Here is a 21,755-nt window from a genome sequence, read left to right as displayed (position 1 = left end):
TCTCTCAAGATGACCACTCTGGCCGCCGGTACCATAGTTGGTACCTGACTTACCACGACTAACTGCAAGCTTACAAAGGGTACAAATGGCAAACTTTGGATTTTTGGGACAAACAGTAAAGAAGTCCCAAACTGGGGACTTGAAGTGTCTGTGGGACCTGGAGGAGGCGGCGATACTGGTGGTGGTGGTCATGAAGCTAATGCCAGATGAAGTGGAGGATCTGGATTGCCCAACTTTTGTACGTTTTGCACTTTCACCGCCACTAATTAAGGTCGAGGTTGACGGAGGTCTCTTCTTGCCAGAAAGAAATATGGAAGCGGGACGAGTTGGTGTACTACTTAACTCCAATGATTGTGGTGTTTCCACTGCCTCCTCATCGACAACATCATCATCATCATCATCACGCGCAGCAGCTCTTCGGGCTAGGGTCAAAATGTCTGTTTGCTGCATGCCCGCTGGGGCTGCAGTGACCTTTATGATGACTGGGTCGTCGTTGGCAGAGTCTTCATCAGCAGCAGTATCCGCCACTTCTTGTTGAGCCTCATCACACTCCATAACTCTGAGACTTTGGACGAGCTTCCTTTTACGCTTAACTACCTTTGTTGGATCATGGTGTGCCTCACTCTCAGACGGCTGTGGTGCTGGTTCCCAAGTTTGATCCGTATCATCAGAAGGAGGTGTGCTTGAAGAGGATGTAGACACCACCCTTGATCTCTTCCTTGCTAGGGGTGTGGAAGACAATGAAGGATCATCAGGAGGAGTGGCTTCCTCAAATGATACCTCGCCTTGATTGTCGATTTCCTGATGTGCCCCTACTTCGGGAGGAACAACTATTGTGGGCACTTGTTGTGACCCTCCATGCACCTCTGCTTGCGCATCTCCTTGCGCTGCCTCTCCTTCCACATGTACTTGGGCTTGTACTTGCACATGTGATTGTTGTTGCGGCTGTGGTTGTTCAACACTCGTCAGATGAGCTACAACAACCTGTGTTGATTGAGGGACATTGCTGCTGCTTTCTTGCGATGAGCCAACATCACTGGTCGATGGTGATTGAAGAAGTATACTGGCTGCCTCTGCAGCACTCAAGGGCTTGGACTTAAGTTGGCGTGGTGGTGGTGGTGGCACTGAGCCCAATGGAGCGGGGGTGCTGCTGCCAGCTTGGTCCCCAGCAGATCCCGCTGCAGCTGCTGCAGGCATACTTTTTTTTTTACTCCCAAAAAAAGGGGCGGGCGGCACACCAGTGTCCTTGGTAACTTGCTTCTTCTGCTCCTCAATGGCACCTTTCTTGCTAGAGGAGCTACGGGTTACTTTTTTTGGGGCCATCTTCTTCAGAGCAGGTCAGCAGGCAGCAGTTGCACGAGTTGCAGAGGGTTCTGTGTCCAGACGTGACGTCGCGTGACGTTATGCTGCACACACCGCTGCAGGACTTCTTCCTGGCACTGGTGGTTCTATTGAGTCTTCTTGTGCACCTAAAAGCAATGGAAGACAGAGGAACATCAGTTCAGTTATACACCCCAAAAAATCAACAAAACACAGAAAAATGAGCACAATCCCATGCCATCCATGATGTTTACATTGAAGACACCCCACAGAAAGACTAGGGACATGCAAGTATGCAACACTCACTACCCCTGGGCATAAGGGATGAAAAGTAGGCAAAATAAGTGCAGGCCTCAGACACTGCCTCTCCTCAAAATGGCCCCCTTACACCCCAAGCACATGTTGCCTGTACCAGCCAGCACTCAAGATGGCCACCACCACCACCCACATGGCCAGTCCACATCAACAGTACACCCCCAAAAAACAGAAAAACAGCCAGAAATCACCACAATCCAATGCCATCCATGATGTTTACATCAAAGAGAGTGAGACCACACCACAGGCACACTCAGTCCATGCACCACCACCACCCCTGGGCAAGCAAAAGGCCACACCAGCAGCCCACCAAAAACGACAAAAAACAATAAAATAAGCACAATCCCAGCCCATCCATGGCCTCAATTATGTTTAAATTCAAGAAGACACCCCACAGAAAGACTAGGCCCATGCAATACTCACCACCCCTGGGCAAAGGGCCACACCAGCAGGCCAAAAAAACGACAAAAAACAATAAAATCTGCACAATCCCAGCCCATCCATGGCCTCAATGGTGTTTAAATTCAAGAAGACACCCCTCAGAAACACTAGACCCATGCAACACTCACTACCCCTGGGCATAAGGGATGAAAAGTAGGCAAAATAAGTGCAGGCCTCAGACACTGCCTCTCCTCAAAATGGCCCCCTTACACCCCAAGCACATGTTGCCTGTACCAGCCAGCACTCAAGATGGCCACCACCACCACCCACATGGCCAGTCCACATCAACAGTACACCCCCAAAAAACAGAAAAACAGCCAGAAATCACCACAATCCAATGCCATCCATGATGTTTACATCAAAGAGAGTGAGACCACACCACAGGCACACTCAGTCCATGCACCACCACCACCCCTGGGCAAGCAAAAGGCCACACCAGCAGCCCCCCAAAAACGACAAAAAACAATAAAATAAGCACAATCCCAACCCATCCATGGCCTCAATTATGTTTAAATTCAAGAAGACACCCCACAGAAAGACTAGGCCATGCAACACTCACCACCCCTGGGCAAAGGGCCACACCAGCAGGCCCAAAAAAACGACAAAAAACAATAAAATCTGCACAATCCCAGCCCATCCATGGCCTCAATGGTGTTTAAATTCAAGAAGACACCCCTCAGAAACACTAGGCCCATGCAACACTCACTACCCCTGGGCATAAGGGATGAAAAGTAGGCAAAATAAGTGCAGGCCTCAGACACTGCCTCTCCTCAAAATGGCCCCCTTACACCCCAAGCACATGTTGCCTGTACCAGCCAGCACTCAAGATGGCCACCACCACCACCCACATGGCCAGTCCACATCAACAGTACACCCCCAAAAAACTGAAAAACAGCCAGAAATCACCACAATCCAATGCCATCCATGATGTTTACATCAAAGAGAGTGAGACCACACCACAGGCACACTCAGTCCATGCACCACCACCACCCCTGGGCAAGCAAAAGGCCACACCAGCAGCCCCCCAAAAACGACAAAAAACAATAAAATAAGCACAATCCCAGCCCATCCATGGCCTCAATTATGTTTAAATTCAAGAAGACACCCCACAGAAAGACTAGGCCCATGCAACACTCACCACCCCTGGGCAAAGGGCCACACCAGCAGGCCCAAAAAAACGACAAAAAACAATAAAATCTGCACAATCCCAGCCCATCCATGGCCTCAATGGTGTTTAAATTCAAGAAGACACCCCTCAGAAACACTAGACCCATGCAACACTCACTACCCCTGGGCATAAGGGATGAAAAGTAGGCAAAATAAGTGCAGGCCTCAGACACTGCCTCTCCTCAAAATGGCCCCCTTACACCCCAAGCACATGTTGCCTGTACCAGCCAGCACTCAAGATGGCCACCACCACCACCCACATGGCCAGTCCACATCAACAGTACACCCCCAAAAAACAGAAAAACAGCCAGAAATCACCACAATCCAATGCCATCTATGATGTTTACATCAAAGAGAGTGAGACCACACCACAGGCACACTCAGTCCATGCACCACCACCACCCCTGGGCAAGCAAAAGGCCACACCAGCAGCCCCCCAAAAACGACAAAAAACAATAAAATAAGCACAATCCCAGCCCATCCATGGCCTCAATTATGTTTAAATTCAAGAAGACACCCCACAGAAAGACTAGGCCCATGCAACACTCACTCACCACCCCTGGGCAAAGGGCCACACCAGCAGGCCCAAAAAAACGACAAAAAACAATAAAATCTGCACAATCCCAGCCCATCCATGGCCTCAATGGTGTTTAAATTCAACAAAACAGTTGTATCATGCACCCATAACCAACCCTGGTCCTACTGGATACTGTGGTTACCCACAATATAATTTATTTAATTTTCTGAAAAAGTTCAAAAATTGTACTTGCAGCAACTGTAATGCCCCAAACAAACTTACTTGTGAAAGTTGATTTCTAATCCAAAAGTGATCCAAAGACAGTCAAAAAGGCCTCAAATCCAAATATCCAGCAGCACCCACAAAAAGTAATCCTTCCAGCTCCAGATCCAAATGAAAGTGACCAGGAGATGGACAAAGCACTGGGAGGAGCCTGCTGGACAGGAACAGGAAGTTGGAGACTGTGGGGCACTTCCTTCCCCCCCCCCCAAAATGGACTCCTTGCAAAAAAAAAGGCCATGCAAATGTCAACCTGAGGAGTGATTCTGATAAAAATCATAATTTTCTGAAGGTTTATCCTGTTTGCTGGTGATTTTCTTGTGCGAAATTGCAAAATCTCTATTTCGCAAGTGCGAGATTGTTCCTTTCCGCCGCAACTACGTGTTCGCAATTGCGAACTCTCGCGAGGTGTGCTGTGCAAGGTGGCAAGCCGCGAGTATGTATTCGCGGGCGACAAACTCCCGCGGGAACACGCAGCAAGATCTAAAATGGCGCGTCACTCGCAAAGAAAAACAACTCGGCAAACGCTAAAATGACGGAAAGTGAACGCCGTGCACCACGCCGCGCGCCGCAACCAAGCAAAAAATCCGCCGCGAGCGGATTCACGGATTTTTGACAAATTCGCGAGAGTTCGCGGATTGCGAATTTGCCGAAAATCCGAAAAATCCGCGAGCGGAGCGGATTTTACGCCCATGCTTAGTCCTATGTCAAATCTATAGGATATATTATTCCAATGCACAGAGCCTATTGGGAATATAGGAACTACACTACAAAATGTTCTATATTCCACCTTATCACTCTCTTATACGTACCAATAATCGAAATTGTGCAAATAAAACTAAAACACAAACACTTCACTGTTAACATATTAAGTGCCAAGGACCTCTTAACCTGGACATAACAATGTTAATTCAAGTGTTAGGCTTAGTTTGTGTTTTTTTCCCACCAAGTAAACATTGTCCCTTTCTTACAGTGACTTGGATTTAACCATGCACTCTGCTATGAAAAATCATAAGCTTGTGGCTAATCAAATAGTGGGGACTGTTGGAATGCAAAAGAGTAAACCACTAAATGTTTGATTTGTAAGAAGAATTCTAAATCCATGACAAATTAAACAACGTTTATGGGATTTCTATTTATTTTCTTTGAGAGTGCTAATTACGGGACATCAAAGTAAGCTTCTTTTTTTCAAATCACACTAGTAAGTGAATGCAATTATCTCATGTAAATGGAAGTATTGTTCTAAATTCAGGTTGTGGAAAAGACGAGTGCCAGGATGTTTCACACGCAGCCCTCAAAATCCTCCCTGGCTCTCTTTACTAAGGAAAGGTTATCCAGAATTAAAATAGTTGTAGTCATTTCTAAGCAATCGTCTCACTGTAGTAAGGTGGCTTCATTCAAGTAAGTTCCGCTACTATCCCTGCTCTCACCTTGTCTATTTAATATCTATATTGTATCGCTGTGCAACATAATCAGATAACAGATGTCCCAGAACTATGTATGTGAGACTCAGATAGTGGGAAATGTGGGGACCTACTTTGCCTAACTTAGAGACTTCCAATTGTGTCTCTCAGAGACGCGTGACTGGATGAAATATGTGTTGCCTTAATCAATCAATTCTTTTAGGATTTTCTCACATGGAAACACACACATTCTGTAGCAGTGCCAACAATGCATATAACATTTTCCCATTAATTTCATTCACTATTTTCTGTTTATCTTTTTTCTTCCCTTGGTTAGGACACAATCCCCAGAGATTTAGAGCGATATGAAGTCTGTTATACATTGACTAGAAAGTAGATGGTCAGTTCTAAAATGGTTGTAATACTCTATGCATAGAGAGGGTAGAAATTCTTCAGTAAACTTAAACTTTTTAAAACTGTGTTGAATTTATTTTAATTTCTGTTTAATTAATTTTAGTATATTTTTATGATTTAAAAAAACATTATAATGTTTAAAGAAATATCTTACCACACTTTGCCTCTATTTCACTTTAAAAATTCCATAATAAATATAATCAAATTTGAATTCAGATAAATTAGAAATACTTATTTCATCTAATTACTTCCCACCCTTTGCCCCACATCACTTTTTAACCCAATTCTGAAATTAACAATATTCTTTAATAAATGATCATAATAAATACAAATTAATTGAAAAGAACACATTCCTCTCCTAAATAGAATGCTACGTGCTTATAGTACTTACAGTGAAACCATGAAATGAAAACTAAACATGAAATTACAATGCATTGTTAAAAATGCTATGTAAATGTTAGCCTATGTAAATGTTTGCGATGTAAATATAATTTTCATATAGGTACATTACAATATGATGTAAATGTTATTTGCGTAATGGATGCATTTTAATATACCTCTAAGTAAATGTTTTAGTTGAAACTAGTAGAGGTGGAACAGCATTAATTGTATGCCAGGAAGTGGCAACCCTAATGACCTTGCAGAAGCACTGATCAGTCTCTAGCTTCATGGTCTCTGTTGTCTTGGAAACACACTTAAGGTCTGGATTGCAAGTATGAAATGTGCATTTGTGTGTACATGTTAATCCCTTGTCACAAAGTGCTGGACATGCGCATGAGCATAACCAGCCCTTACGCCACTGTGCCTTTTACAAATACGCAGAATTCTACATACATTTGTTAAAATAAGAATGGCTATAAGTGCAATGTGTATTTGTATTTGTATTTGTATGGGGTATTTCTAAAGCGCTAACTGTCGCTCCGAAAGGAGCATCCTGGCGCTGAACACGTGTACAAACCAAATGTCAAGATCTAAATGGCACCCATTACAACGCCATCAGGCAGACTAAAGATCCACGTTTTTAAATGCTACCTAAAGGCATTTTCCTGTCCAAGGAGTCTGAGGTTAATGGGCATGGCGTTCCAGGCCTTAGAGGCCAGTACTGTAAAAGTCTTTCCTCCTTTGGTTTTAAGCTTAAATCTTGGGATGTTACCTCCAGACGACCTTAGGCATCTCAGGGGATCATAGCGAGTAAAACGTCTCGTAAAATATCCCGGGCCTGTCTTATTGAGAGATCTAAAGGCGGTTAGCAAGATCTTAAACAGAATCCTTTTATGTAGGGGTAGCCAGTGAAGGGTCTGAAGCGCAGTGGAGGCAGAAGATCTTCTAGATGATTTAAGAACTAATCTTGCTGCAGCATGTTGCACACTCTGTAATTTTTTTAGTGTAGCTTTTTTGACTCCGGCAATAAGGCCGTTACAATAATCTAATCGCGATAATATCAGAGCCACTGCAACCGACTTTCTTGAGTCCATAGGCAAGAAGTCAAAGAACTTCTTAAGGGACTTAATGATGCTAAAACAGCTTCCTGCCGCATTCCTTACATGTTGGTCAAAGAAAAGAGAGGAGTCAAATAGGACTCCTAGATTTCTTGCAGTTTCAACTGAGTGGGGCGGAGCAGGTGACTCTTCAGGCCACCAGTCCTTTGTATTACTGCCTAATATGGATATACTGGACTCTCTCCTAAGATAGAATATAAATTGTGCACACTATGAAGCACCAGCAATAAAAGCTCTCACCTACGACATATGATTTTGCTGTGGCTGTTGTTGCTGCTGCTGTTGCTGCTGCTGAATTAGCAATTGTTGCTGCTGCCTGCGTCTGGCAGTGCGCAGTTTCTCGAATCGTGCCTCCATTTCTTCCAGAACCTTTGGTGTGTACCTCACTACAAGCTTCACACTCTCCTTAGCAGCTTTAAGAAGCTCCACTGCCTTTTCATGGTGCTCTCCTTCAACACTCTGAAAAAAAATAATACAGCTGTTGAAAGCATATACATCAATCACTATTAACTGCTATCAACATGTAATAAAGCAACAAACTAAAACTGTACGCTAAAAAGATATCCTCAATGAACCAGTCATAATCTCATATTCACCTTGCCATAGGCCAATAACCATCAGCAGTTATAAATACTGTGTGAATGTATATTTTTATATAGTGCAAACCTAGCCAGAGGACAACAGAGCAGTAAACATGGAAGATGGTGTTAGAGATTGGAGTTCTGGACTTTTTGGTTCCGTCCAGAGGTGTCAGGGATAACACCCGAAGACCCCGGAGTTCCACCTGTCTCGGTGCACAAACAAACAGAAACACGGGCTTCTCGATGGTGGCGTCAAAGACCAAAGGTTTATTACTGCAGGGACACAGAAGTCACAGAAACTGCACACGGGCAGTGTCTAGGAGCCTGTTCAATTTGTACAAAGAGGGTTGCTCCTTATATACTAAATATTGGGCTTCAGGCAAATTCTTTACATGTTACCACAGTTCTAAACATTCGTGTCTTAAACAATAAATATTTGGCGTTGCACAGGAATCGTCAACAGTATCTGATGTCAAAACATTACGAATGAGGGGTTCCCACTAGTCCATCATAATCCCATGTCAATTCTTCATTCAAGACCCGGACCGCCTCATCGTAAATTTCGTTACCTCCCCCTAATAAAGGCCCAGAAGGAAAGGAGCAGAGCCAGGTGCAGAAGATAGAAAGACAGGATAAGAAATGTTTGTGGGTCGTAAATGGGCACGGTTACCAGCTTCGGCCGCTTAATCATGATCAGGCCAACGAACACAAGAACCAGTATAGCAGGACTGGCCTCAGGCTGGGGAGGCAGTTCTTGCCGAGTCATGCTGCCACAGCGTTGCTGGCCTAAGGTGCACGTGTCACTAGCAAGGTGAATCGCCGGTTAAAGCCTACGTGTCCTTTAATGAAGAGAGAGATCATTGTGTGTCCATTGACTATGTGAGGGCAAGGAATACAAAATGGCTTCCGTGTTCTAAAATGGATGCCATGGGTAAATCACAAATGTGTTGTTAACAGGAGTGCTCTTGCTCGTAGCATAGCGAAAACACCAGGATATACTAAATGGATGATTTGCGGTTCACTGATACCAAAATTATGTATTTACGACAATGTTACAAACACGAGTAAAATCGTCACGGAACCTCAGCCCTCCTTTTGCCCTTACATAGGCAATTACTCAGTCTATATCAGAGTCAGAGTCTAATTCTATGCTCATTAGGTCAGTGACATGTTGTTGTATCATCATCCTGTCTCGTGCCTTTTCTCCTAATGCAGGTGGTTTTCTGAAACAGGTTGCAGCACAGAGACTACACAGAGCGGGACCACATTGGATAATAAGGCAGCACGAGAACAGAAATACTAGGATGACACCAATGACCATCAGAACCTTCCATCCCCACGCTGATATCAGAGTCCAAAACCACTCCATGAAGGACCAGTTTCCCTTATCTACGTGTATAGAGTCGGAAATCTTGTGTAACTTAGAGATTGCTTCATAGACTGTTGGAGCATTATTTGGAATAAAGACACAGCAGCTCGATTGGATCATTCTGCATACCCCACCTCGATCTGCAAGTATTACGTCTAGAACCATACGGTTCTGCAACGTCATGAGACGATCCGCCTGAAGCTCAGCTGTTAAGTTACTAAGGGCACCTGCAGTTTCTGTAATAGTAGATTCAACTACCCGTGTTAGTTGACGAAGATTTCTACTATTGGCCATAGGCCCCCAAAACGGAAGGAAACCTTTGAAAAAGTCTCCAGCTTCTTGACCAGCGGTATCTTCCTTGCTGAAGACACCTCTTGCTACTCTGGTCTTGTGATAATCTGCAGAAGCAGTGTATGTCGGAGGTAACAATCGAGCAATATAACATGAACCTGAAAAGTCAGCAGGCAGCCATGTATATGCTCTGTCCTGACAGATGAAGTAGGTACCCCTAGCAGTCAGAAAGGCAGGGGAGGAGTTAGACGGAAATACGTAAGTCTCAACGCACTCACTCCTCCCTAGCTGAGCTCTCGGATTTCTCCCATTTCCTTGCAAACAGACCTGACCTCGGTGAGGCACGACCCAAACTGAAGTGGAGCTTTTACGCTTGCTTTCTCCCAAACTAAGGCGATACTCTGTAGAGTTCCAACTCAAATACACCCGTAATTCATCTCTAGGGTAAGATGGAGTATTATTGACGTCTTTAATCATGTCAATAATTCCCTGGACTAAAGCTTTGTTGGCTGAGTTGTATTTAGTGGACCGTGGTGGACGCGGAGGATAGGTTTCAAGGGCATATGAAAAAATGGTCTGAAAAGCCTGAAATGATCCATTATAGCTAAAAGGCAAGACTAAATAGGGAATGCCTTTATCCATAGTGTGGGGTATCAAGCCACACACCCAGCAGTCTGTAGTATTAACTACCAGTTGGTGTTGATGCAAGAGCTGTACAAATGTATTGTTAATAAATTCTGAGCGTCGAGCTTGTTCGTGTTCAGGAAATGAGTGATAAGAATGCATAGAAGGAACCGTAGAAGTAGTAGGATCAAGGGGAGGTACTGTAGTTACTGGCATAAAAATCAAATGTACACCAAAGATGATTCCACCCACCAACGTTATCAAAACAATTAAAAATGTAACTGCACATTGCATTAGAAAGCATTTGCTGTGAAGTATTCTGTACAGTCTATTTCTGCGAACATAAATTACATTTTCTCATTGTAGCTCAGGAAGCTCCATCTTCTACGACCGTTCGCGACCACTGATGATGTGTACGTAGATGAAAATGCCTCTATCAGCCCTGGGAGTTCCCAGAACTAACAGAAAGATCGACCTTGTGTCTGACCCCCGCAGATTCAACTAGGCACACAGCCACGACCCTACGGCTACCCAGACGGCAAGGCAATTTTAAAACAAAAAGAAACAATACAAAGTATTAGCAAACTTCCTGGCTGGAGGCAATGTATAGCAAATTCAAATCTGAAAATAGGCAGTTTCCTGCTTTATTTGTCCATATTGCGAGAACGTAAGTTGTATCTCAGTTTTGCAGGAGCTGTCTGATCTGGAAACAATGTATTTTCAGCTGACGTTGCAATGTTCACGTTCGCAGATGGCAAATGTTCTTTTGGTGCAGATGGCAAATGTTCATTGGGTGTGGATGACAAATGTTCAGGGTTCAAAAGAGCAGTTTCAGGAGGAGAGTCAGAATTTGGTGAATCCGTGATTAGTTCTGCATCGCTGAAAGGTATGAACCTGGGGACTTGTTCCGTTTCAGAGGTACCGATTCCTTTCTTTACCCAGTTGTCGTAAGGAAGTGGCAGAGGCACACGTTTAGCATGTGTCGTATGGATCTAATTTTTCCTTCCGGCCACACGAATAGCAGTTCTCGTTGCTAACAGGACTTGGAAAGGGCCAATGAATCTGGGCTGAAGATTTTTTGTTCTTGCAAAATTTCTGATGACCACCTGATCACCCGGTTTCAGCTGATGGCCTGGACTCTCCGGTGACTTTGGCAATGCATCGAAAACCTGTTGGTGAATAAGACTCAATTTAGCAGTCAAGTCGAAAAGGTAATCAATTAACATTGGGTATTCCAGCTGCTTAAATTCTTTCGGTCTAGGTACCCCCCAAACATTTGCAGGACGACCAAAAACTATTTCATAAGGACTAAGCCCTACTCTAGAATGTACAGTTGCTCTTGTTGATAGCAAAGCCAAAGGCAATGCGTCTGGCCAGGACAAACCCGTGGATGCTTGTATCTTAGCAAGTTTCAGTTTAAGGGTGCCATTGTAACCCTCGACTAAACCCGCGGACTGGGGATGATTCGCACTATGAAACTTCTGTCGAATCCCTAGGCCGGCACACACACTCTGCATAACTTTCCCTACGAACTCACTTCCGTTATCTGACCATACAATCCGTGGCATTCCGTATCTGGGGAAGTATTCTTTAAGAAGAATTTTGGCAGTGGATAAGGCAGTATTGTCCTTCAGTGGGTATGCTTCGATCCATCTGGAGAAAGCACAAACTACCACTAGGACGTATTTCAGATTATTACAACGATCCATGTGAATGAAGTCTAGCTGGATCACTTCAAAGGGACAGGAAGGAGGAGCGAAGTGACCTGCAGGTGTGGGGATTCCCTTGCCAGGATTATGCATCAAGCATACCATACAGTTCCTCACCACTCTCTCTGCACACTTACTAATCCCGTCATTCTTCCAGACCGGAGCCAACATCTTACAAATCCCTTTTGAACTGATGTGCGCTGTTCCATGTGCCATCGTTACTACTGCAAGCACATACGCATCAGGCAACATCCAACGCTGTTGTTCCGACAAGTCAATCCAACACCCACTCGAGTCCAATTTACCCGTGCTCTCTCTCCATGCAAGTTTTTCCTCCTCAGTCGCCTCTTTCTGAATTTCCTTCACGCTTTCCACTGTGTCTTCACACATTCCAGACTCAGAAATCCATCTTGCAGACGTTGCAACATACATTCTACTCATCATATTTCTAGCTGTCTGTTTTGCAGTCTCATCGGCAAAAGCATTCCCACGACCAACATCATCCGTGATTGCTTTATGAGCACTGCATTTCACAATCGCAACTTCAGTCGGTAAGGTTAGAGATTCCAACAAGTCATTAACTAGCTGACCATGTTGAATCTTAGTCCCATGGGACGTAATGAAACCTCTTTCTTTCCACAAACGGCCAAAACTATGGGCCACGCCGAACGCGTACTGACTATCTGTGAACACATTCACTCTCTTTCCCTTAGCTAAAACGCACGCTCTTGTTAGCGCGATCAATTCTGCAGCCTGGGCAGAATTCTGACTCACTCTTGCAGTCTCCACAATCGTACTCAAAGTTGTTACTGCATAAGCAGCAGTCACATCACCATTCTCCAATTTGAAGCAAGACCCATCAACATACAACGTGCCATCTGGATCTGACAACGGAGTGTCTTTTAGATCGATTCGTCCTTTTGTTTCTTCCTCAGTTTTGAAACAACAGTCGTGTGGTTCGGAATCACTCGACTCTTGGCTAGTCGGCAACAATGTTGCTGGATTCAATACATTGCATCTTTTGATCTGAATATGACTAGCTAACAGTGTCAGTTCATAACCTGATAATCTAGCACTGGTAAGGTGTTGCGTCTTGGTTCGGTTCATGAGTGTATCCACAGCATGAGGAACCATAACTACTAGCATGTTGTTCATTACTAAACCAGCAGATTGTCGAATGGAAGCTGCAGCTGCGGCTGTAGCTCTCAAGCAACTAGGCAACGCTCTAGCTACTGGATCTAATGTTGATGAAAAATACGCACAAGGGCGTTGTTTATCACCAAATTTCTGCGTCAAAAACACTCAATGCACAACCTTCTCTCTCGTGGACATAGAGCGTGAATGGCTTACTGTAGTCGGGTGTACCCAATACAGGTGCTGAACACAGTGCATTTCGTAACTCAGAAAAACTCTGCTGACATTCAGCAGACCATGGTACCGGACTCGGAACACCTTTCCCAGTCAAGGCTACCAATGGTTTTGCTAAAAGAGAAAAATTTGGGATCCATTGCCTACAATATGAGGTAATACCTAAAAAGGCACGTACTTCTCTCTGCGTGCTAGGAACATTCATCTGTGTAATTGCTTTTATTCTCTCTGGGGTCAACTTCCTTCCCTCCTTTGACAAGAGATGACCTAGGTAGGTCACTTCTTGGCAGCAGTATTGCATTTTTGAAGGTGACACCTTGTGATTCAAATCTGACAAGTGATGCAATAAAGAAATCGTAGCTGTTTTGCGAGTTTCCTTGTCATCGGCAGCCACTAGAAGATCATCAACATACTGTACTAAAGCAGAACCACGAGGAAGTACGAAGGAATCTAACTGGCTTTTTAATGCTTGACTGTAAATGGATGGGCTTTCACAATAACCTTGTGGAGCGCGTTTAAATCTAAAGCTTCGTCCTCCTAGAGAGAAACCGAAGATATCTCTGCTTTCCTCGGCTATCGGAATGCTGAAAAAGGCATTTTTCAAGTCGACAACTGAAAACCATGCTGCTGTAGCAGGAATCAACGTTAACAATGCAGTAATGTCTGGTACCACAGGAAACTGTGGGATCACAATTTTATTAACCTCTCTAAGATCAATTACGAACCTATATACTGGAGGCTTTGTTGGGTCAGTTCGTTTCAAAATAGGCAGTACAGGACTATTACAGACATTACCTCTAGTTTCTTCTATAACGTCTTTCTTGATCAGATCATGTACTATCAGTAGGAGCGCACGCTCACCTTCACTAGAGATTCTGTATTGTGGAATTCGTGGAAGTTTGACCTTTGCTTTCAAAGTTACTACATAGGGTGGAATTTCCAAGAGACCTACATCATTAGGACCAGTCGCCCAAAGAGTATCAGGGAGTGAACGCAGCTCTGGTGGGAGCGCATCCATCGACAAGTACATCGGGGAGATTATTCTTTTACCCAACGTAAGCTGTACTCCTGCTGGAGAACAGTACAATGTCGCGTACAGGCGTTTTAACAAGTCTAAACCAAGCAGATTTTCGTTACAACCTGTCGTCAAAATCAAGGGTGCTTTCAATTGACAGGGTCCAACAGAAATAGACAAAGGACCAGAAACAGGGTTGTGAACAGGGGCGCCCGAAAAACCTACTGAAACGTTTGTTGAGCCAGACAAAGGTGCGCCAGGGAGTTTCGCATGTATGATAGAACTTTTTGCTGCACCAGTATCCAACAGAAACGGTTCGACTATACCTGATGTTGCTACTGCGACATAAGGCCCACTCTGATCTACTGGTACTGATACTACTCCCTCTCTTTGTCCATGGCTGTCCTAGTATTCACTTTGCTGAACTTCCTCACTAGTTTCATAATAGTCTTCAACATGATACTGTGGAGACCTATTCTGTTGGGCAGATTGTCCATTTCGCTGGTCGAAATAATTAGAAGGGCGATCACTCGTCTGCGGAGGCATAGCACCTCGTCCTCGACCTCTAGAGTTTTGCATAGAACTACCACGACCTCTCTGAGCTGCCGCAGCATTATTTTGCGTTCGAACTGGACATTCACTTTTGTAATGACCTTCCTTTTTGCAATAAGCACATTGATTCCATTGGTATTGTGGCCTTTGAAAATTATAATCCGTTCTTTGATATGACCCTTGCTGCATATTCGTCTGATTCGTGCGAGGCGGATAAGCTTGCTGTAAAAGTACTTTAGTTTTTAAATCTTTCGTCTTTTTATCTGATTTTTCCTTCTCTTCTTTATCCCTATTTTCATAGTACTGAGCAGTCGCAAGTATTTGCGCAGTCGTAGAGACAGCCCACGCACTTTCAGAATTCTTTAATTTACTACTAAGTTCTGGCAACAGATTGTGCACAAATTTATCAACAAATAATCTCTGGCCTCCTTCTGTGCTCATATCCTGACCACTATGATCCACGAAAGTCTCCTCGAATCTTGTGAAAAAGTCGGAGACGCTTTCGTCTTTCTTTTGTTTGCACGCGGACAATTTGTCCCAGTTAACGCGCAATGCTGGCATCAAGGTTTTCATTAAATCGATTATTCTACCAGGCAAATTAGCAATTAAAGGTTCAGGTTTGGAACCACCTATTTGTTGACCATCCGCTGCAATTATAGCTGCCCAGTCACCACCTAGGGCAACTGGATGATTCTCTTTACGAATTTTAGCCCAAATTGGTTGCGGTACTACATTACCAAATAGCAGATCTATGTCAGCAAGATTCAATACACAAGCGTCAACTGTTTGAGCCAACTCTTTGTAGTACCCTGCAGGATTTTTACGCGGATCTGGCAAGGCCTGTTTCACTGCTAACACTTCAGCTCGCTTCCATGGAATATGTATCCATACTCTCTGGAATTGGGCCGGAGCGGCTGCAATACCAAGGTTTACATTAGCTTGCACAGCTTCACGCCAAATTGGTGGAACCTCTCTCATTGGATATTGACGATTTTGTTTCGTACTACGTTTCTCTAATTCTCTCGGTGAACGAAGGGATGAGTCGGTCCTATAACTTAAAATCAGTTCCATCGCTTCTTTTATATTTTGTCCAACTATCATACCTGCAGCAAACTCTTTCTGAACATTAATTAATTCTCCTAGATTTGATTCAGGGTCATCCTCTTCCAATTCCTCACGTAGAAGGAAACACATTTCATCGAACACATATCGTTGTGTCGGTTCGTTCCATTGCATAAATGTATCTAATACATCTTGTACATTATATCTTCCAACTTTCGAAACCCATCTAAGAGCAGTGGAATCTAATATTCCTCTTTCTTCAGTACTGGGAAGCTGACTACGTCTCTGCACAGAGTCAGAGGTAGGAGTCTTAATCAGAGTTTTATAGAAGGGAGATAGAATATTAGAGACAGAATCAGTGATTCTCCGACGAACAGAAAGCGGAGTCATAATATTAGCAGAGGCAGTAAATAGAGTAGCAGTTGGAACAGATAGATCAGGAACAGTAGGAATAGCAGGAAAAATAGCTTGTGAAGTAGCAGGTGTGAGCGACACAGGCATAGGTAAAGAAGACGGCAACCCTAGAAGAGGGGTTGTCGAAGGAACATTAATATTGACCACAGGAGGTACAGGAACTTGATTCAGGGGAGCGGGAACAGGGACACCAGGTTGTCCAGCAACCGGTAATTGAACATTCGGTATAGGTGGAGCCGTAGCACCCTGTGCATACGGTGGGGGTGAGCGTAACAAGTAAGACAAAAGGGGATCCTTTTCAGGGTCCTCTACTATCTTAGCCGTACTCGATGGCAAAGCAGGATAGCACTTGTCTATCGCTAAATTACGCTCTCTATCGGCCACCTCCATCGCTTTCTCAGACTCGTTGAGTTGCAGCTGCCTAGCAGACTGTTCTAAAGTCAACTCTTGCTCTTTCTGTTCTTTCTTCAACTTTTTAATTTCTCTCTGTTTAGATTCTTTTCGCCAATAACGGAAAGAATCAAACATTGCCGGCCGGGCTTTCTTCTTAAACAACCTTCTTTCTAGATTATCGAGAACTTCAGGTTCAAAACTACCATGTAGTGGCCAACTAAGGACACCATCTTTCTCTGTATAGTGGATCCATACCTCATTATAAGAGATAGGGCCCACACCAAACTTGCAATAAAGATCATAAAGGGGAGTTCCAATCGGAGGAACCAAACACGAGTCCTCCAACTGGGAATCACTGTTGCAACTAAAACAAGACAACATACAATTTTTCCGACTTACCATTTTATAATCCGGAACACAAAACAAACAAGACACAAACAGAAAAGATGCGCACTCGAACCAAGAACTTAGGCCTACCAGAACTGACAAATGTATCGATACCTGAACTGAACAGAATGATTATCGTAACCAGAATAACCAGTGATAACCTTACAGAACTGAACTGAACTGAGAACTAACAGGATTATCCAAATAGGAGCAACCCTTACAAAATAACCAACTAGCAACCACTGAATACTTAACTGAGGCACTGAAGACGTCACCAAGGAGAAACCCGTCACGTTTCGCCGTACTGAGGACTGCACCTCGGGTCCAAGACAGGGCGACGGTCAAGGCAACGGACCACTGCAGCCGTCTGAACGGGAACCCTCGTGGAAGAGAACGTCGGGGCCACTTTTGCGATATGCCGGGATCGATGAAGTGGGGCGCCTCCCTCTGAAATCTTCACACGAAGCTCCTCGAACTCTTCAGGCTTTTGGACCGGTACCGAATGACGTCGCCCCACGTTGGGCGCCAATTGGAGTTCTGGACTTTTTGGTTCCGTCCAGAGGTGTCAGGGATAACACCCGAAGACCCCGGAGTTCCACCTGTCTCGGTGCACAAACAAACAGAAACACGGGCTTCTCGATGGTGGCGTCAAAGACCAAAGGTTTATTACTGCAGGGACACAGAAGTCACAGAAACTGCACACGGGCAGTGTCTAGGAGCCTGTTCAATTTGTACAAAGAGGGTTGCTCCTTATATACTAAATATTGGGCTTCAGGCAAATTCTTTACATGTTACCACAGTTCTAAACATTCGTGTCTTAAACAATAAATATTTGGCGTTGCACAGGAATCGTCAACAGTATCTGATGTCAAAACATTACGAATGAGGGGTTCCCACTAGTCCATCATAATCCCATGTCAATTCTTCATTCAAGACCCGGACCGCCTCATCGTAAATTTCGTTACCTCCCCCTAATAAAGGCCCAGAAGGAAAGGAGCAGAGCCAGGTGCAGAAGATAGAAAGACAGGATAAGAAATGTTTGTGGGTCGTAAATGGGCACGGTTACCAGCTTCGGCCGCTTAATCATGATCAGGCCAACGAACACAAGAACCAGTATAGCAGGACTGGCCTCAGGCTGGGGAGGCAGTTCTTGCCGAGTCATGCTGCCACAGCGTTGCTGGCCTAAGGTGCACGTGTCACTAGCAAGGTGAATCGCCGGTTAAAGCCTACGTGTCCTTTAATGAAGAGAGAGATCATTGTGTGTCCATTGACTATGTGAGGGCAAGGAATACAAAATGGCTTCCGTGTTCTAAAATGGATGCCATGGGTAAATCACAAATGTGTTGGTAACAGGAGTGCTCTTGCTCGTAGCATAGCGAAAACACCAGGATATACTAAATGGATGATTTGCGGTTCACTGATACCAAAATTATGTATTTACGACAATGTTACAAACACGAGTAAAATCGTCACGGAACCTCAAGAGATCGTAGAACAGGATGCTTTCTCCAGCTAGATATGAGAGGACAACGGCTTAGGCTGTTGTTCTGAATAAAGGGGCCTATTAGGATGGCGGACGGACCTGCGTCCGTCCGCCATCCCCGAGGTGGAGTGACCGTCCGCAGCGGTCCCTCCGGTGCAATTAGGATGTGACCACCACCCTGGCGGTCACATCCTGTATCTTTAACCTTGCGGTGGGTGCTGCTTGAAGCAGCACCCGCCGCAAGGTTAAAAATGCATGTTTTACATTTGCATGCACAAAGTGGCAGGCACCGCGCGGTGCCTGCCGCTTTGTGCATGTAAATGCTGGGGGGTACCATAGGTACCCCCCATGTGCACCCCCCACCCACCGACACCCTGGGGGCTCGCAACGGGCCCCCAAACACCAAAGACCACATGCTTTTCCACGGCGGAAAAGCCGCCGTGGAAAAGCATGTGTGAATGCACATCGTAATTTGGCTGACGGTGTCTTGCGGACACCGCCACCAAATAGCCCACCACACCCCGCGGATCAGCGGCGGACAGACCTGCCGTCTGCCGCTGGTCCCACCGCAATCCCACCGCCATCCTAATCTGGCGGTGGGTGATGTCTGTGGCCGCGGCGGTGAATCCGCATCCTCCAGGCCGGCGGTGGCTTCCGCCGGCCCGGGGGATGCGGATTCACCGCCATCCTAATCGGCCCCTTAGTTCCAAAAAACAATTTCAGTTTCTTCATAAGAGCTGATATCATTCTGTTTTTTTTGGGGCTATATGTTTTTAAAAGACTATATCATTTTGAGGATGAATCCAAGGGATTTTGTGTTGGATAACAGTAGAGGAGTGAAGTAGTGTGGGTTTCAGATATTTGGACTTAGGTTAGTACTACTGGCAAACAGGTAGAAGTTATTGTTGACTGGTTGAGTCGTAGGTAGGCGTTGGACATCCACTTGTGAATGAGATTAAAAAAAATGTTGTCACTAAATGTGAGAAGTGGAGAGGTGCATTCTGTGGCATGGTAATAGATCTTGGTGCTGCTGTCAGTGATCAGTGGGTTACATGCAAATGTCTAAAATGTTGTGGGATAGAAAGGGCCATTGCTGATTCTGAGTTTGTGAGATTGAGGTTACCAACTTGATAAATTGTTAGCGAAGCAGAAGGTGAACTACTGCAGGACCATGTTCGGGACACCCAGGTTTATTTCTAGTGTGTAATGCTTGGTGGTTGACTGTGTTAAAGTTTGGAGAGTGTTTGAGTAGGACCAGGAGGTAGAGATCATTCAAGTTGGCATAATAAACTAAGTAAATGGTTATGGCCTCTGTTCTGATGTACGATCTGAAGCTAAACAGTTAGTCCTGGGGCAGATTGCTCTTTCTGATCTGAGATGAATGGAGACAGCTTTCACTATAATTTTATAGATACATTGAAGATGCTATTTGGGAAGTTCATCTGGGTTTGTAGTGTTTTTGGTCAATGAGAGAGTTTATTTGATGTCATCTTAGAGAAGGTGTGAAGGCTTTTCAATGGAAGTATTTCAAAATGGATGAGTAAAGAATATTGCTTTCATACTAGGCAGCCATGAGAAAGTTACGAATGTTGTTAAACTTAGTATGAGAAAGAGGTTTTAAGGTGGTCCACTTAGGAAACGTTTGATTGTTTCATGTTGTGTCTGAAAGATCTAATCCTGTTCATCTCTCCCCTCCTCCCATGTTAGAACTCGACTCAACCCCTTTCCACCATGCGTCAGTGCTGGTAGAAACCCCGCTTTACCATGGCTCTTGGCTCCCCCATCTCTCCGCTTCTGCCCTCACTGTCGCAAGTCAGTGCTAGGGTCTGCCTCCTTCCACTGTTTACTTACTGAATGTCAGTGCTAGGCCTCATGGAGCAAGGATTTGCACATAAGCAACCTGCTCGTATATAATCCTCTCATATAAAATTGTAATAAACGCCTAATATTGTTTGTAGTACTAATTTTACACGTTATTCTTACATTTATTAGAAAAGGGGGAAGCTTGCTTATGTGTCTACTTACAAGTAAACCGAGTGCGACTCAAAATGGCTGTTAAAAGTGGGAACATTTACTGCGCATGCGCCAACTGCATGATGACTTAACGCTTAGAGGGAAAGCGTTGCTTCTGAGCAATGACGGTCAAAACTCACATGCTAAGCATCTGCTTTGCCTGAAACTAAATCGAGATATATACTAAGTGCTAATGCATAAAAAGGTTTTTATTAAATGGGATTAGATTAGAGATAAGTAGTATACAGTGAAATCATTTTTTATGATTCTAACATTCTAACATTTCGTCTTCTTGACTTCTCTGTTTGTATTTGGGCCTCAAAGAAAGTTAAGGCTGATAATCACGTGGTTCCCATGCACAGGCGCAATAGAGACAACCCCAGAGTCATGATCTGAAGTCTTGGAACTCCATCAAGGACACCCCTTTCCCATGTCCTGGGAAACAGCTGAACATCCTGAAGACTCAATGGACAGATGTATAAATGTTATACAATGTTAATAAAGATATTATGAAAATGGGTGGGAAATACAGCTTGGGAGAAACAAATTAATGGGCGGGAACATAAGACACTGCTCTTAAGAAAAGTATTAAGCTTAGCATGGTGTGATGATCATCCCCTTGGCTTGTCCAATCAGAATTAGGAGTTTTCACAACTTTGAAACATTTGGGGGTGGAACATGCCATTAAAAGGTATAAGTGGGCTAGTTAGTTAGATGAGGAAGCCTTATTCGCTGCCAGAATGCTGAGAGATAGGGATGCTGTCTGAATGCTGATCGAAATACCTGAAAGCAGACTTAAAATGTTTATTAACAAATTAAACTAGGAAGTAGTTTTGCGGAAGAATCGAGGAGGCAATAGAACTAGGAAGGAGACTTGCGGAAGAATCAAGGAGGAAATTAGCATCAGAGAGGGGTTTGACACTGGTGTTAAATCCAGAGGAGGTTACCTGCCCTGTCCTAATCCTCTCTTGAATCTGTCACCTGAAATTTTATCTCGGGGCCAAAACTCTTGGCCAGAGGGGTCTGATCTTGCACCACCCTAGGTAACTATAAATCTGTGTATTTGTGTAAATGTGCCTTTTCTCTCTGTCCTCTTTTCCTGAGATACTCATCATTGAAAATTATAGCTTAATCTAAAT

At 44.3% G+C, this 21,755-nt stretch overlaps 1 protein-coding gene across 1 annotated transcript in view; it reads right to left on the bottom strand.

The window, feature by feature from the left end:
* Positions 1-21,755, bottom strand: part of LIN7A (lin-7 cell polarity scaffold A) — a 499,534-nt gene that overhangs the window by 62,586 nt on the left and 415,193 nt on the right. Inside the window, exon 5 of the mRNA XM_078674233.1 lies at positions 7,596-7,814. Coding sequence (XP_078530359.1) covers positions 7,596-7,814 — 219 coding nt within the window. The remainder of the gene's footprint in view (positions 1-7,595; positions 7,815-21,755) is intronic.

Source organism: Lissotriton helveticus, chromosome 1_1 (assembly GCF_964261635.1).
Source record: "Lissotriton helveticus chromosome 1_1, aLisHel1.1, whole genome shotgun sequence".
In the NCBI taxonomy this organism is placed as follows: domain Eukaryota; kingdom Metazoa; phylum Chordata; class Amphibia; order Caudata; family Salamandridae; genus Lissotriton; species Lissotriton helveticus.
The sequence above is the reverse complement of the archived record's forward strand: the minus strand, read 5'-3'. Positions and strand labels throughout refer to the sequence as shown.